Source organism: Somniosus microcephalus, chromosome 4 (genome assembly GCF_052327205.1).
Source record: "Somniosus microcephalus isolate GS21.2 chromosome 4, FLI_Smic_1.0, whole genome shotgun sequence".
Classification (NCBI taxonomy): Eukaryota; Metazoa; Chordata; class Chondrichthyes; order Squaliformes; family Somniosidae; genus Somniosus; species Somniosus microcephalus.
In genome coordinates, this window is record NC_140990.1 from 14967967 (window position 1) to 14980128 (window position 12162).

At 45.6% G+C, this 12162-nt stretch overlaps 1 protein-coding gene across 1 annotated transcript in view; it reads right to left on the minus strand.

Moving 5' to 3' along the window:
* The window catches only part of ipo4 (importin 4), a 147580-nt gene that overhangs the window by 98997 nt on the left and 36421 nt on the right, over nt 1-12162 (minus strand). Inside the window, exons 6-7 of the mRNA XM_085984404.1 lie at nt 9764-9943; nt 8614-8679 (exon numbers count right to left, since the gene is read on the minus strand). Coding sequence (XP_085840530.1) covers nt 8614-8679; nt 9764-9943 — 246 coding nt within the window. The remainder of the gene's footprint in view (nt 1-8613; nt 8680-9763; nt 9944-12162) is intronic.

A 12162-nucleotide genomic window follows, 5' to 3' on the forward strand; every position in this document is an offset into this window, starting at 1 on the left:
CGCCTCATGGATGCCCAGTTTTGAACTGCTAGATCTGTTCTGAATCATAGAAACATAGAAGATAGGAGCAGGAGTAGGCCATTCAGCCCCTCGAGCCTGCTCCGCCATTCAATGAGATCATGGATGATCATCCTAATTCAGTACCCTGTCCCTGCTTTCTCCCCATATCCCTTGATCCCTTTAGCCTTAAGAAATATATCCAACTCCATCTTGAATATATTTAATGAATTGGCCTCTACTGCCTTCTGTGGTAGAGAATTCCACAGGTTCACCACTCTCTGGATGAAAAAATTCCTCATCTCTGTCCTAAATGGCTTACCCCTTATCCTTAGACTGTGACCCCTGGTTCTGGACTCCCCCGACCATCGGGAACATCCGTCCTGCATCTAGTCTGTCCAGTCCTGTCAGAATTTTATAAGTTTCAATGAGATCCCCTCTCATTCTGCTAAACTCCAGCGAGTATAAGCCCAATCGACCCAATCTCTCCTCATACGTCATTCCTGCCATCCCAGGTATCAGCCTGGTGAATCTTCACTGCACTCCCTCCATGGCAAGAACATCCTTCCTCAGATAAGGCGACCAAAACTGCACACAATACTCAAGGTGTGGTCTCACCAAGGCCCTGTACAACTGCAGCAAGACATCCTTGTTCCTGTACTCAAACCCTCTCGCTACGAAGGCCAACATACCATTTGCCTTCTTAACCGCCTGCTGCACCTGTATGCTTACCTTCAGCGACTGGTGCACAAGGACACCCAGGTCTCGTTGCACTTCCCCTTCTCCCAATCTATTGCCATTCAGATAATAATCTGCCTTCCTGTTTTTGACACCAAAGTGGATAACCTCGCATTTATCCACGTTATATTGCATCTGCCATGCTTCTGCCCAATCACCCAACCTGTCCAAATCATACTGGAGTTTCTCGGCATCCTCCTCACAGCACACACGCCCACCCAGCTTTGTGTCGTCTGCAAACTTGGAGATATTACATCTAGTTCCCTCGTCTAGATCATTAATATATATTGTGAATAGCTGGGGTCCAAGGACCGATCCCTGCGGTACCCCACTAGTCGCTGCCTGCCACTCGGTAAAAGACCCGTTTATTCCAACTCTTTGCTTTCTGTCTGCCAACCAGTTCTCTATCCAAGTCAATACCTTGCCCCCAATCCCATGTGCCTTAACTTTACACGCTAATCTCTTATGCAGGACCTTATCGAAAGCCTTTTGAAAGTCCAAATACACCACATCCACTGGTTCTCCCTTATCTATTTTACCAGTTACATCCTCAAAAAATTCCAGTAGATTAGTCAAGCACGATTTACCTTTTGTAAATCCATGTTGACTTTGTCCAATCCTGTCACTGTTTTCCAAGTGCTCTACTATTACATCTTTTATAATGGACTCTAGCATTTTCCCCACTACCGATGTCAGGCTTACCGGTCTGTAATTCCCCGTTTTCTCTCTACCACCTTTTTTTGAAGTGGGGTAACATTAGCTACCCTCTAATCCATGGATACTGTTCCAGATTCTATCGAATGTTGGAAGATGATCAGCAATGCATCTACTATTTCTAGGGCCACTTCCTTAAGTACCCTAGGATGTAGATTAACAGGTCCTGGGGATTTATCGGCCTTCAGTCCCATCAATTTCCCTAACACCATTTCCCTACAAATACTGATTTCTTTCAGTTCCTCCCTTTCATCAGCCCCTATGTTCTCCGACATCTCTGGGAGGTTATTTGTGTCCTCCTTTGTGAAGACAGAACTAAAATATGTATTTAATTGGTCTGCCATTTCTTTGTTCCCCATTATAAATTCCCCTGATTCTGACTGCAAGGGACCTACGCTTGACTTCACCAATCTTTTTCTCTTCACATATCTATAGAAGCTTTTACAGTCAGTTTTTATGTTCCCTGCAAGCTTACTCTCATACTCTATTTTCCCCTTCTTAATTAATCCCTTTGTCCTCCTTTGTTGAATCCTAAACTGCTTCCAATCCTCAGGTTTACTGCTTTTTCTGGCCAATTTATATGTCCTCTCCTTGGATCTTATGCTATCCCTAATTTCCCTTGTTAGCCACTGTTGAGTCACCTTTTTGTTTTATTTTTATGCCAAACTGGGATGAACAAATTCTGTAGTTCATCCATGCGGTCTTTGAATGTTTGCCATTGCCTATCCACAGTCAACCCTTTGAGTGACATTCCCCAATCAATCCTACCCAACTCGCGCCTCATGCCATCGTAGTTTCCTTTATTTAGTCTCTGAGTGAACTACTTCATTCTCCATCTTAATGAAGAATTCTATCATATTATGATCACTCCGACCCAAGATTGCTAATTAATCCTTTCTCATTACATAACATCCAATCTAAGATGGCCTGATCTCTAGTTGGTTCCTCGACATATTGGTCCAGAAAACCATCCCGTATACACTCCAGGAATTCCTCCTCCACAGTATTGTTACTAATTTGGTTAGCCCAATCTATATGTAGATTAAAGTCACCCATGGTAACGGCTGTGCCCTTATTCTACGCTTCTCTAATTTCCCTTTTAATGCCATCCCCAACCTCCGCATTACTGTTTGGAGGTCTATATACCACTCCCACTAATGTGTTCTGCCCCTTGGTACTTCTCAGTTCTACCCATACAGATTCCACATCATCAGAGCCAATATCCTTCCTTACAATTGTGTTAATCCTCTCTCTAACCAGCAATGCTACCCCACCTCCTTTTCCTTTTTGCCTATCTTTCCTGAATATTGAATACCCCTGGATGTTGAGTTCCCAGTCTTGGCCACCCTGGAGCCATGTTTCCGTAATCCCAATCAAATCATATTCGTTTACCTCTATTTGCGCAGCTAATTCATCCACCTTATTATGAATGCTCCTTGCGTTAAGACACAAAGCCTTCAGGCTTGTTTTTTTTAACGCTCTTAGACCTTTTAGAATTATTATTTACTGTGGCCATGTTTGATTTAAATCGTTGATTTCTCTGTTTTTCTCCTTCCTATCTTTTGCTTTTATCCTGGTTTCCCTTTCCTCTGTCTCCCTGCTCAGGTTCCCAACCCCTGCCTTTTTAGTTTAAACCCTCCCCCAGAGCACTAGCAAACACTCCCCCTAGGACATCGGTCCCGGCCTTGCCCAGGTGCAAACCGTCCGGTTTGTACTGGTCCCACCTCCCCCAAAACCGGTTCCAATGTCCCAGGAATTTGAATCCCTCCCCCTTGCACCATTCCTCTAGCCACGTATTCATCTGAAATATCCTCCTTTTTCTACTGACTAGCACGTGGCACTGGTAGCAATCCTGAGATTACTACCTTTGAGGTCCTATTTTTTAATTTACCTCCTAACTCCCTATATTTAGCTTTTAGGACCTCATCCCGTTTTTTACCTATATCGTTGGTACCTATATGCACCACGACAACTGGCTGTCCCTCCCCTTCCAAAATGTTCTGCAGCCGCTCTGAGACATCCTTGACCCTTGCACCAGGGAGGCAACACACCATCCTGGAGTCTCGTTTGTGGCCGCAGAAACGCCTATCTATTCCCCTTACAATAGAATCCCCTATTACTATAGCTCTACCCCTCTTTTTCCTCCCGTCCTGTGCAGCAGAACCACCCCTGGTGCCAGGAAGTTGGTTGCTGCTGCTTTCCCCTGATAAGCCATCCCCCCCCCAACAGTATTCAAAGTGGTATATCTGTTTGAGAGGGGGATGTCCACAGGGGACTCCTGCACTACCTGCCTGCGCCTACTACTCTGCCTGTTGGTCACCCATTCCCTTTCTGCCTGTGCAACCTTTACCTGCGGTGTGACCAACTGATCAAACGTGATATCCACGACGTCCTCAGCATCGCGGATGGTCCAGTATGTATCCAATCGCAGCTCCAGCGCCGCAATCTATCCCATTTAGCACGGTGGTAGTGCCACACAACACAATGGAGGGTGTTCTCAGTGTGAAGACGGGACTTCGTCTCCACAATGACAGTCACTGCTGCCAATGCTGTCATGGACAGATGCATCTGCGACAGGTAGATTGGTGAGGGCGAGGTGAAGTAGGCTTTTCCCTCGTGTTGGTTCACTCGTCACCTGTCGCAGGCCCAGACTGGCAGTTATGTCCTTCAGGACTCTGCCAGCTTGGTCAGTAGTGGTGCTACCGAGCCACTCTTGGTGATGGACATTGAAGTCCCCCACCCAGAGTACATTCTGTGCCCTTGCTACTCTCAGTGCTTCTTCCAAGTGGCGTTCAACATGGAGGAGTACTGATTCATCAGCTGAGGGAGGGCAGTAGGTGGTAATCAGCAGGAGGTTTCCTTGCCCATGCTTGACCTGAAGCCATGAGACTTCATGGGGTCCGGAGTCAATGTTGAGGACTCCCAGGGCCACTCCTTCCTGACTGTATACCACTGTGCCACCACCCAGGTCCCTTTGTACATCAACATTTCCCAATCTATCACCATTTAAATAATACTCTGCCTTTCTGTTTTTCCAACCGAAGTGGATATCACATTTATCCATGTTATAATACATGTGCCATGTATTTGCCCACTCACTCAAGTTGTCTAAAGCGCCCTGAAGCCTCTTTGCATCCTCCTCACAACCCCACCTACTTTCGTGTTTTCAGCCAACTTGGAAATATTAATACTTGCCAGCAACGCCGACAACCTGAGTATGAATTAAAGAAACTGCCGGGTCTGCTTAGGAGTCCTCCTTCCCCATCCCAAAAAAAGCAGTACAAAGAGCAGATATCGCTGCACCTACCACCGGTCTCACTTAGAGCCAGTCATAACGGCACAGAAGGAGGCCATGCCGGCTCTCTGTAGAGCAATCCAGTCAGTCCCATTCCCCCGTTCGATCCAATTTCATTTTGAAATCATTGATCATCCCCGCTTCCACCACCCTCGTCGGCAGTGAGTTCCAGGTCATCACCACTCGCTGCGTAAAGAAGTTCTTCCTCACATCCCCCCTGTATCTCTTGCCCAAAACCTTAAATCTGTGTCCCCCAGTCCTTGTACCATCAACTGGTGGCATCAACTGGTGGAACAGCCTTTCTCTCTCTACCTTATCCAAACCTGTCATGATCTTGTACACCTCTATCAAATCTCCCCTCAACCTCCTTTGCTCCAAGGAGAACAACCCCAGCTTCTCCAACCTAACCTTGTAGCTAAAATCCCTCATCCCTGGAACCATTCTGGTAAATCTCCTCTGCACCCTCTCAAGGATCTAAAGTGCGGTGACCAGAACAGGACGCAATACTCTAGTGGCCTAACCAGAGCTTTATAAAGGTTCAGCATAACTTCCCTGCTTTTGTACTCAATATCTCTATTTATGAAGTCCAAGATCCCATATGCTTTGCTAACTGTGTCCTGCCACCTTCAAAAATCTATGCACATGAACCCCCAGGTCCCTTTGTCCCTGCACACTCTTTAAAACTGTGCCATTAAGTGTATATTGCCTCTCCGTCTCTTCTGCCAAAATGCATCACCTCACACTTCTCTGTATTAAACTCCATCTGCCACTGGTCTGTCCACTCGGCTAGCCTTTCTATGTCCTGTTGCAGTCGATTGGTATCATCCTCACTGTTTGCCACACCCCCAAGTTTGGTATCATCGGCAAATTTTTAAATTTTACTTTGTATTCCAATATCCAAGTCACTTATATATATCAAAAAAAGCAGTGGCCCCAGCACTGACCCTTGGGGAACACCACGGTCTACCATCCTCCAGTCTGAAAAACAACCATTTACCACAACTCGCTGTTTTCTGTCCTTAAGCCAATTCCCTATCCAAGCTGACACTGACCCACCTATTCCATGAGGCTCAATTTTGTTAACCAGCCTTTTATGTGGTACTTTGTCAAACGCTTTCTTAAAATCCATATAGACAACATCCACAGCATTCCCTTCATCAACCTTCTCTGTTACTTCATAAAAAAAATTCAAATAGAATAGTCAAACACGATCTGCTGGCTCTCCTTAATTAACTTAAACCTCTCCAAGTGCCTGTTAATTTTTTCCCTGATTATTTTCTAAAACCTTACCCACAACTGATGTTAAACTGACCAGCCTGTAGTTACTAGGATTGTCCTTGCACCTTTTCTTGAATAAGGGTGTCACAGTTGCCACTTTCCAATCCTCTGGCACCTCCCCCGTATCTAGGGAAGATTGGAAGGTTAAGGCAAGCCCTTCCGCTATCTCCACCGCCCCCCATTTCCCTTAGCAACCTGGGATACAAGTGACTTATCCACTCTAAGCATATCCAGCCTTTCCAGTACATCCTGCCTATCAATTTTCACCCCATCCCCATCACCTTTACCATCTCCACTTCTACCAATATTTTGTCAGCATCCTCTTCCTTAGTAAAGACCGATACAAAGTACTCTAGCCTTGCCCTGCACCTCTAAGCATGTATCACCTTCTTTGTCCCTAATAGGCCCCACCCCACCTCTTACTACCCACTTACTATTTACACGCCGGTAGAAGATTTTTGGGTTCCCTTTTATGTTAACTGCCATTCTACTCTCATTCTCTCTTTTCCAGTCTTATTTTCCTCTTCACTTCCCCTCTCAACTTATCGTATTTGGCCTGGTTCTTACTTGAAGAATTCACCGGATATGCATCATACACCCTCTTTTTTGTTTCATTATATTCTCTATCTCCCTCGTCATCCAAGGAGCCTTGGCTTTGGTTCCCATACCTTTCTCTCTTGTTGGAATGTACCTAGCCTGTAACTGAAACATCTCCTCCTTAAAGATCACCCATTGTTCCGTTAGTTTTTCCTGTCAATCTTTGGTTCCATTTTACCCTGGCTAGATCCCCTCTCATCCCACTGAAGTTAGCCCTCTTCCAATTTAGAAGTTCTATTTTAGATTGTTCCTTGCTCTTCTCCATTACTAATCTAAATCTTATGATACGATGGTCACTCATACCCAAGTGTTCTCCCACAGACACTTGGTCCACTTGGCACACCTCATTCCCCAGCACCAGATCCAGCAATGCCTCCTTCCTAGTTGGGGCGAGAACATACTGGTCAAGGAAATTCTCCTGAACACATTTCAGAAATTCCTCCCCCTCCTTTCCCTTTATTCAAACATTATCCCAATCGATATTTGGGTAATTAAAGTCCTCCAATATCACCACTCTATAGTTCTTGCACATCTTTGCAATTTTCCTACAGATTCGCTCCTCTATCTCTCTCTCACTATTAGAATACCCTCAATAGCGTGATCATTCCCTTTTTGCTTCTCAACTCTAACCAAATGGATTCTGTCCTTGCCCCCTCAAGGACATCCTCTCTTTCCAACACTATAATATCTTCCCTAATCAGTACTGCCACCCCACCTCCCTTTTTTCCTTCCCTATCTTTTCTGAACACTTTGTATCCGTGAATATTAAACACCCAATCTTCAGCATTTTTAAGCCACGTTTCCATTATTGCCACTATATCATAATCCCACACAGCTAATTGTGCTTGTAGCTCACCAACCTTATTCACCACACTTTGTGCGTTTACATACATGCATTCCAAACCTGCCGTGGTATTCCTCGTAGTCCTTCTTAGTACCATATTAGATAGGAACAGACTACTTTCTTCTCTAGTACCACCCAACACTCTCCCTCCTTTATGCACCTTAGTCCTCTTTTCTACTTCTATATGCTGGTGCCCATCCCCCTGCCAAGCTAGTTTAAACCCTTCCCAACCACACTAGTGAACCATCCCGCGAAAGCATTGGTCCCAGTCCTATTGAGGTGCAACCCGTCCCTTTTGAATTGGTGCCTCTTGCCCCAGAACTGGTCCCAATGCCCCAAGAATTTGAATCCCCCCCCCCTCCTGCATCATGCCTCAAGCCACGCACTGATCCTCTCTATCTTCCTATTTCTACTCTCGCTGGCATGTGGCACTGGGAGTAATCCAGAGATTACTTCCCTCTATATTAAAATTAATAATGTCCAATGTGCGGAGTGCTGTAACACAAAGTTCTTCTAACTCTTTGTCCGTTGCAAAAAACAATTCCCGTAAATATTCAAAAAGGTTACCATGAGCAAGTTACCCAACTTGGCAACCACATCCAGAAAGCTGGATAATTATGCTGCAGGACTAAAGATAATAGGCAGAGCCCTCCCTCCTTCCCCAGTAAACATTATCTTCCTCCCGCTCACCTCCCTCACACACCACTGAGAGCCTGATCTCAGTCATGCTGCAGTGGGGAGGAAGCAAGGGGAAAGCTATCCCTTGCCCCAGGGGGGTCAGGGTTATGCACCTTCAAACAGGAAGCTCGGAGTAATATTGGTGGGGGCCTTAGAGGAGGCCACCCGTGTGCATTCTCACTCAACGTCTCCTGGGAGACGAAGAAATAGAAAGAGAGGGATTCCGTGACCTGAAAATACAAAAGAAAAAGCTCCTGAAGTTAGTATCAGTTTGAATTTTTCGTTGTTGCTTTTCTGGATGTTATTTCCGCTTTGTCTTTCAGCAGGCTTACTGGGCGTTGATGACATCTTCAGGGAATTGGCTGGAAACCAGCAAAAGAGCGGCCGGGATGGGAGGATGGACCTTTAAGGGGGTCGCACAACTACGAGGTCACAGAGAAGTTGCAGCCACCCATCCCACAGGTCAACTCACCTGATTGTGCTGAATGAGGGTCTGGATCGCGATCAACAGCTTTGGAATCATGGGACGCATCATATTCTGCAGAGAGAAGAGAAAAGGCACCATCACATCGTCACACATTGATGACTGTCCACCTAAGAATGTGGCGGAAAACTGTCCAGTCCTGCGAGTTCCAAGAATAAATAAATCCATCACCATTGAGGCCTCATTCATAAAGGAGTTCTCCTCAACATACCACAGATAATGATTATAGGTAAGAGATTGTGGGGATAATGAGATAGATAGAGTCTGTGGGATTAATGATTAGAGTGTCTGTGGGGATAATGATTACAGATAGAGTCTGTGGGGATAATGGATTCATTGAATCATAGAAGTTTACAGCACAGGAGGCCGCCATTCGGGCCATCATGTCTGTGCCAGCCAAAAAAAGAGCTTTCCAGCCTAATCCCACTTTCCAACTTCTGGTCCGTAGCCTTGTAGGTTACGGCCCGATAGGAGCGCGTGACATTTGCGCCGCACTCATCAAATGTTACTTGCGTCTAACAAAAACCCACAACTGGTTACGGCCTGTGGATAAGAGTCTGCTGAAATAATGGATTCGAGATAGATTCTGACGGCGGCCTGACCACCCCCACCAGCAATTTTAATGTCAGATTAGGCCCCGCACTCGCCCAATTCCCAATCCGCGTTAAAATTGACCCCTATTATTTCAGCGAGTGGTCAATCGATGGAACAGGCTCTCCAAGGAGATGGTGGGAGCAGATAGTATTGATTCATACAAACGCAAAATGAGATAGATTTCTTTCAGAAAATAACATTTTGGGAGACAGTAAATGAGTAATTTGAGACATGGGGTGTGTTTGGGAGGAACAGGTGACTTTGGACCTACAGTTTCCAAAGTTCTCCACCACTGGGGATTTCCTCGCCTCAAGTCTGGGTCTGTTGTCGACTTATCGAATAGAGATTGATCGCTATGATTAGTCAACAACTCCATTAGCATTGGATCACGTGACTACCAGGATGGTCGAAGGCGAACCAGATGGACCTTGGTCTTTACTGCGTGTAGCGATTCCGATGTCAGTTGTGGGTCATCATTTGATGTGAGAAACCTTTGAGGGCAGTGCAACGGTCACGGCGCGCATATTGGGCGGGCGAAACTTACCACTTCATCCGTTCCCATGTACGACACCACAGCAGTCAGTGTCTGAATGGTGTAGAAGACCACCAGCGGGTTGTCGTGGTCCTCCAGGGTCTGGTGGAAGAGTCGCATCAGTTCGCGGAAGTGGCGCTTGAACGACTCAGTGCTGATGTCCACAACGGTGCTCAACAGCAGCATCCCAACCTGGAGCCCGGACCAGAGAGAAAACGCACCAGTTACTGCCGCTTGTTGCCCATAGCCCCAGTCATTATTTCTCAATCCAGTGACATCCAACAAGCACCCCCTGGAGAGCGCGCACGGGGACGTAAATCAGACACCCGCGAGCACAGGATTGGGCCGTTGCCTGTGGTTCAATCATGTGCCAACGCTCATCGGCTAGGCTCATCGATGAAGAATGCTCATTGGAACACAGGAACAGGAGGTCAGTCAGTCAGTCAGTCCCTCGAGCCTACTCAATTAGACCATGGCTGATCTGTACCTTAACTCCATCTACCCATCTTGGTTCCGGAAACCTTAATAGTCTTAACCTAACAAAAATCGATCAATTTTAATCTTGAAAGCTCCACTGGGCCGCCAGTCTCAACAGCTTTTCGGGGGGGGAGAGAGTTCCAGATTTCCACTACCCTTTGAGTGAAGAAGTGCTTCCTGACATCACCCCTGAACAGCCTGGCTCTAATTTTAAGGTTATGCCCTCTTGTTCTGGATAACCCCCCCCCGCCACCAGAGGGAATAGTTTCTCTCTATCTACCCTATTACATAGAAACAGATACATAGAAGACAGGAGCAGGAGTAGGCCATTCGGCCCCTCGAGCCTGCTCCGCCATTCAATGCGATCATGGCTGATCATCCAAATTCAGTACACTGTCCCTGCCTTCTCTCCATATCCCTTGATCCCTTTAGCCTCAAGGGTAATAATCTCTGGATTATTACCTGAGCCACGAGCGAATTTGGCTAGGACAAATAAAATTAGAGAGTTAAATGCGTGGCTCAAAGACTGGTGTGGGAGAAATGGGTTTTGCTTCCTGGGACACTGGCACCAGTACTGGGGCAGGAGGGAGCTATTCTGTTGGGACGGGCTTCACTTGGCCAGTGCTGGGACTAGAGGCCTGGCGGATCATATAACTAGGGCTGTAGAGAGGGCTTTAAACTAACTAGTGGGGGGGGGGGGGGGGAGGATCCTAGAGAGCAAATAATAAAAATGACAACAGAGAAGGTCATAGACTTAGGTAGCAGAGGGGAAATTAAAAACCAGAGCGTGTCAGGAAGGGGCAGAAGGTATGGAGTAAAAGGTAAAGTAATAAAAAGGGCAAAAGCAGGAACTAAGTGTCACAAAACATCTTTGAAAGTTCTCTATCTGAATGCACGTAGCATTCATAACAAAATAGACGAGTTAATGGCACAAATAACTACATATGGGTATGATCTTGTGGCCATTACAGAAACATGGCTGCAGGGTGACAATGCCTGGGAATTAAACATACCAGGTTATTTAACGATCAGGAAGGACAGGCAGGAAGGAAGGGGAGGTGGGGTGGCTATGTTAATAAAGGAAGGAATCACTGTAATACAGAGAAATAATATTGGGTCAAAAGATCAGGATAATGAAACAGTTTGGGTGGAGATAAGGAATAATAAGGAGAAAAAAACACTAGTGGGCGTAGTCTATAGGCCTCCGAACAGTTGCAACTCGGTTGGACGGAGTATCAATCAGGAAATAGTTGAGGCTTGTAATAAGGGAACATCTATAATTATGGGGGATTTTAACTATCATATTAATTGGACAAATCAAATTGGGCAGGGCTGCCTTGAGGATGAGTTCATCGAGTGTATTAGGGATGGGTTTCTTGAGCAGTATGTAACTGAACCGACCAGGGGGCAAGCAACCTTAGATCTGGTCCTGTGTAACGAGACAGGATTAATTAAAAATGTCCTAGTAAAGGATCCCCTTGGAATGAGTGACCATAACATGGTTGAATTCCATATTCAATTAGAGGGTGAGAAGGTTGGATCTCAAACAAGCGTGCTAAGCTTGAATAAAGGAGACTATGAAGGTATGAGAGCGGAATTGAGTAGAGTGGATTGGGAAAATAGATTAAAGGGTAAGACGGTACATGATCAGTGGTGTACATTTAAGGAGTTATTTTACAACTTCCAAAAAATATATATTCCACTGAGAAGAAAAGGGTGTAAAAGAAAAGACAGCCATCCGTGGCTAAGTAAAGAAATTAAGGATAGTATTCGACTAAAAACAAGGGCATATAAGGTAGCCAAATCTAGTGGGAGGATAGAGGATTGGGAAAACTTTAAAAGACAGCAAAAAATAACAAAAAGATTGATTAAGAAAGGGAAGATAGATTATGAAAGTAAATTAGCAAAAAATATAAAAACAGATAGTAAGAGTT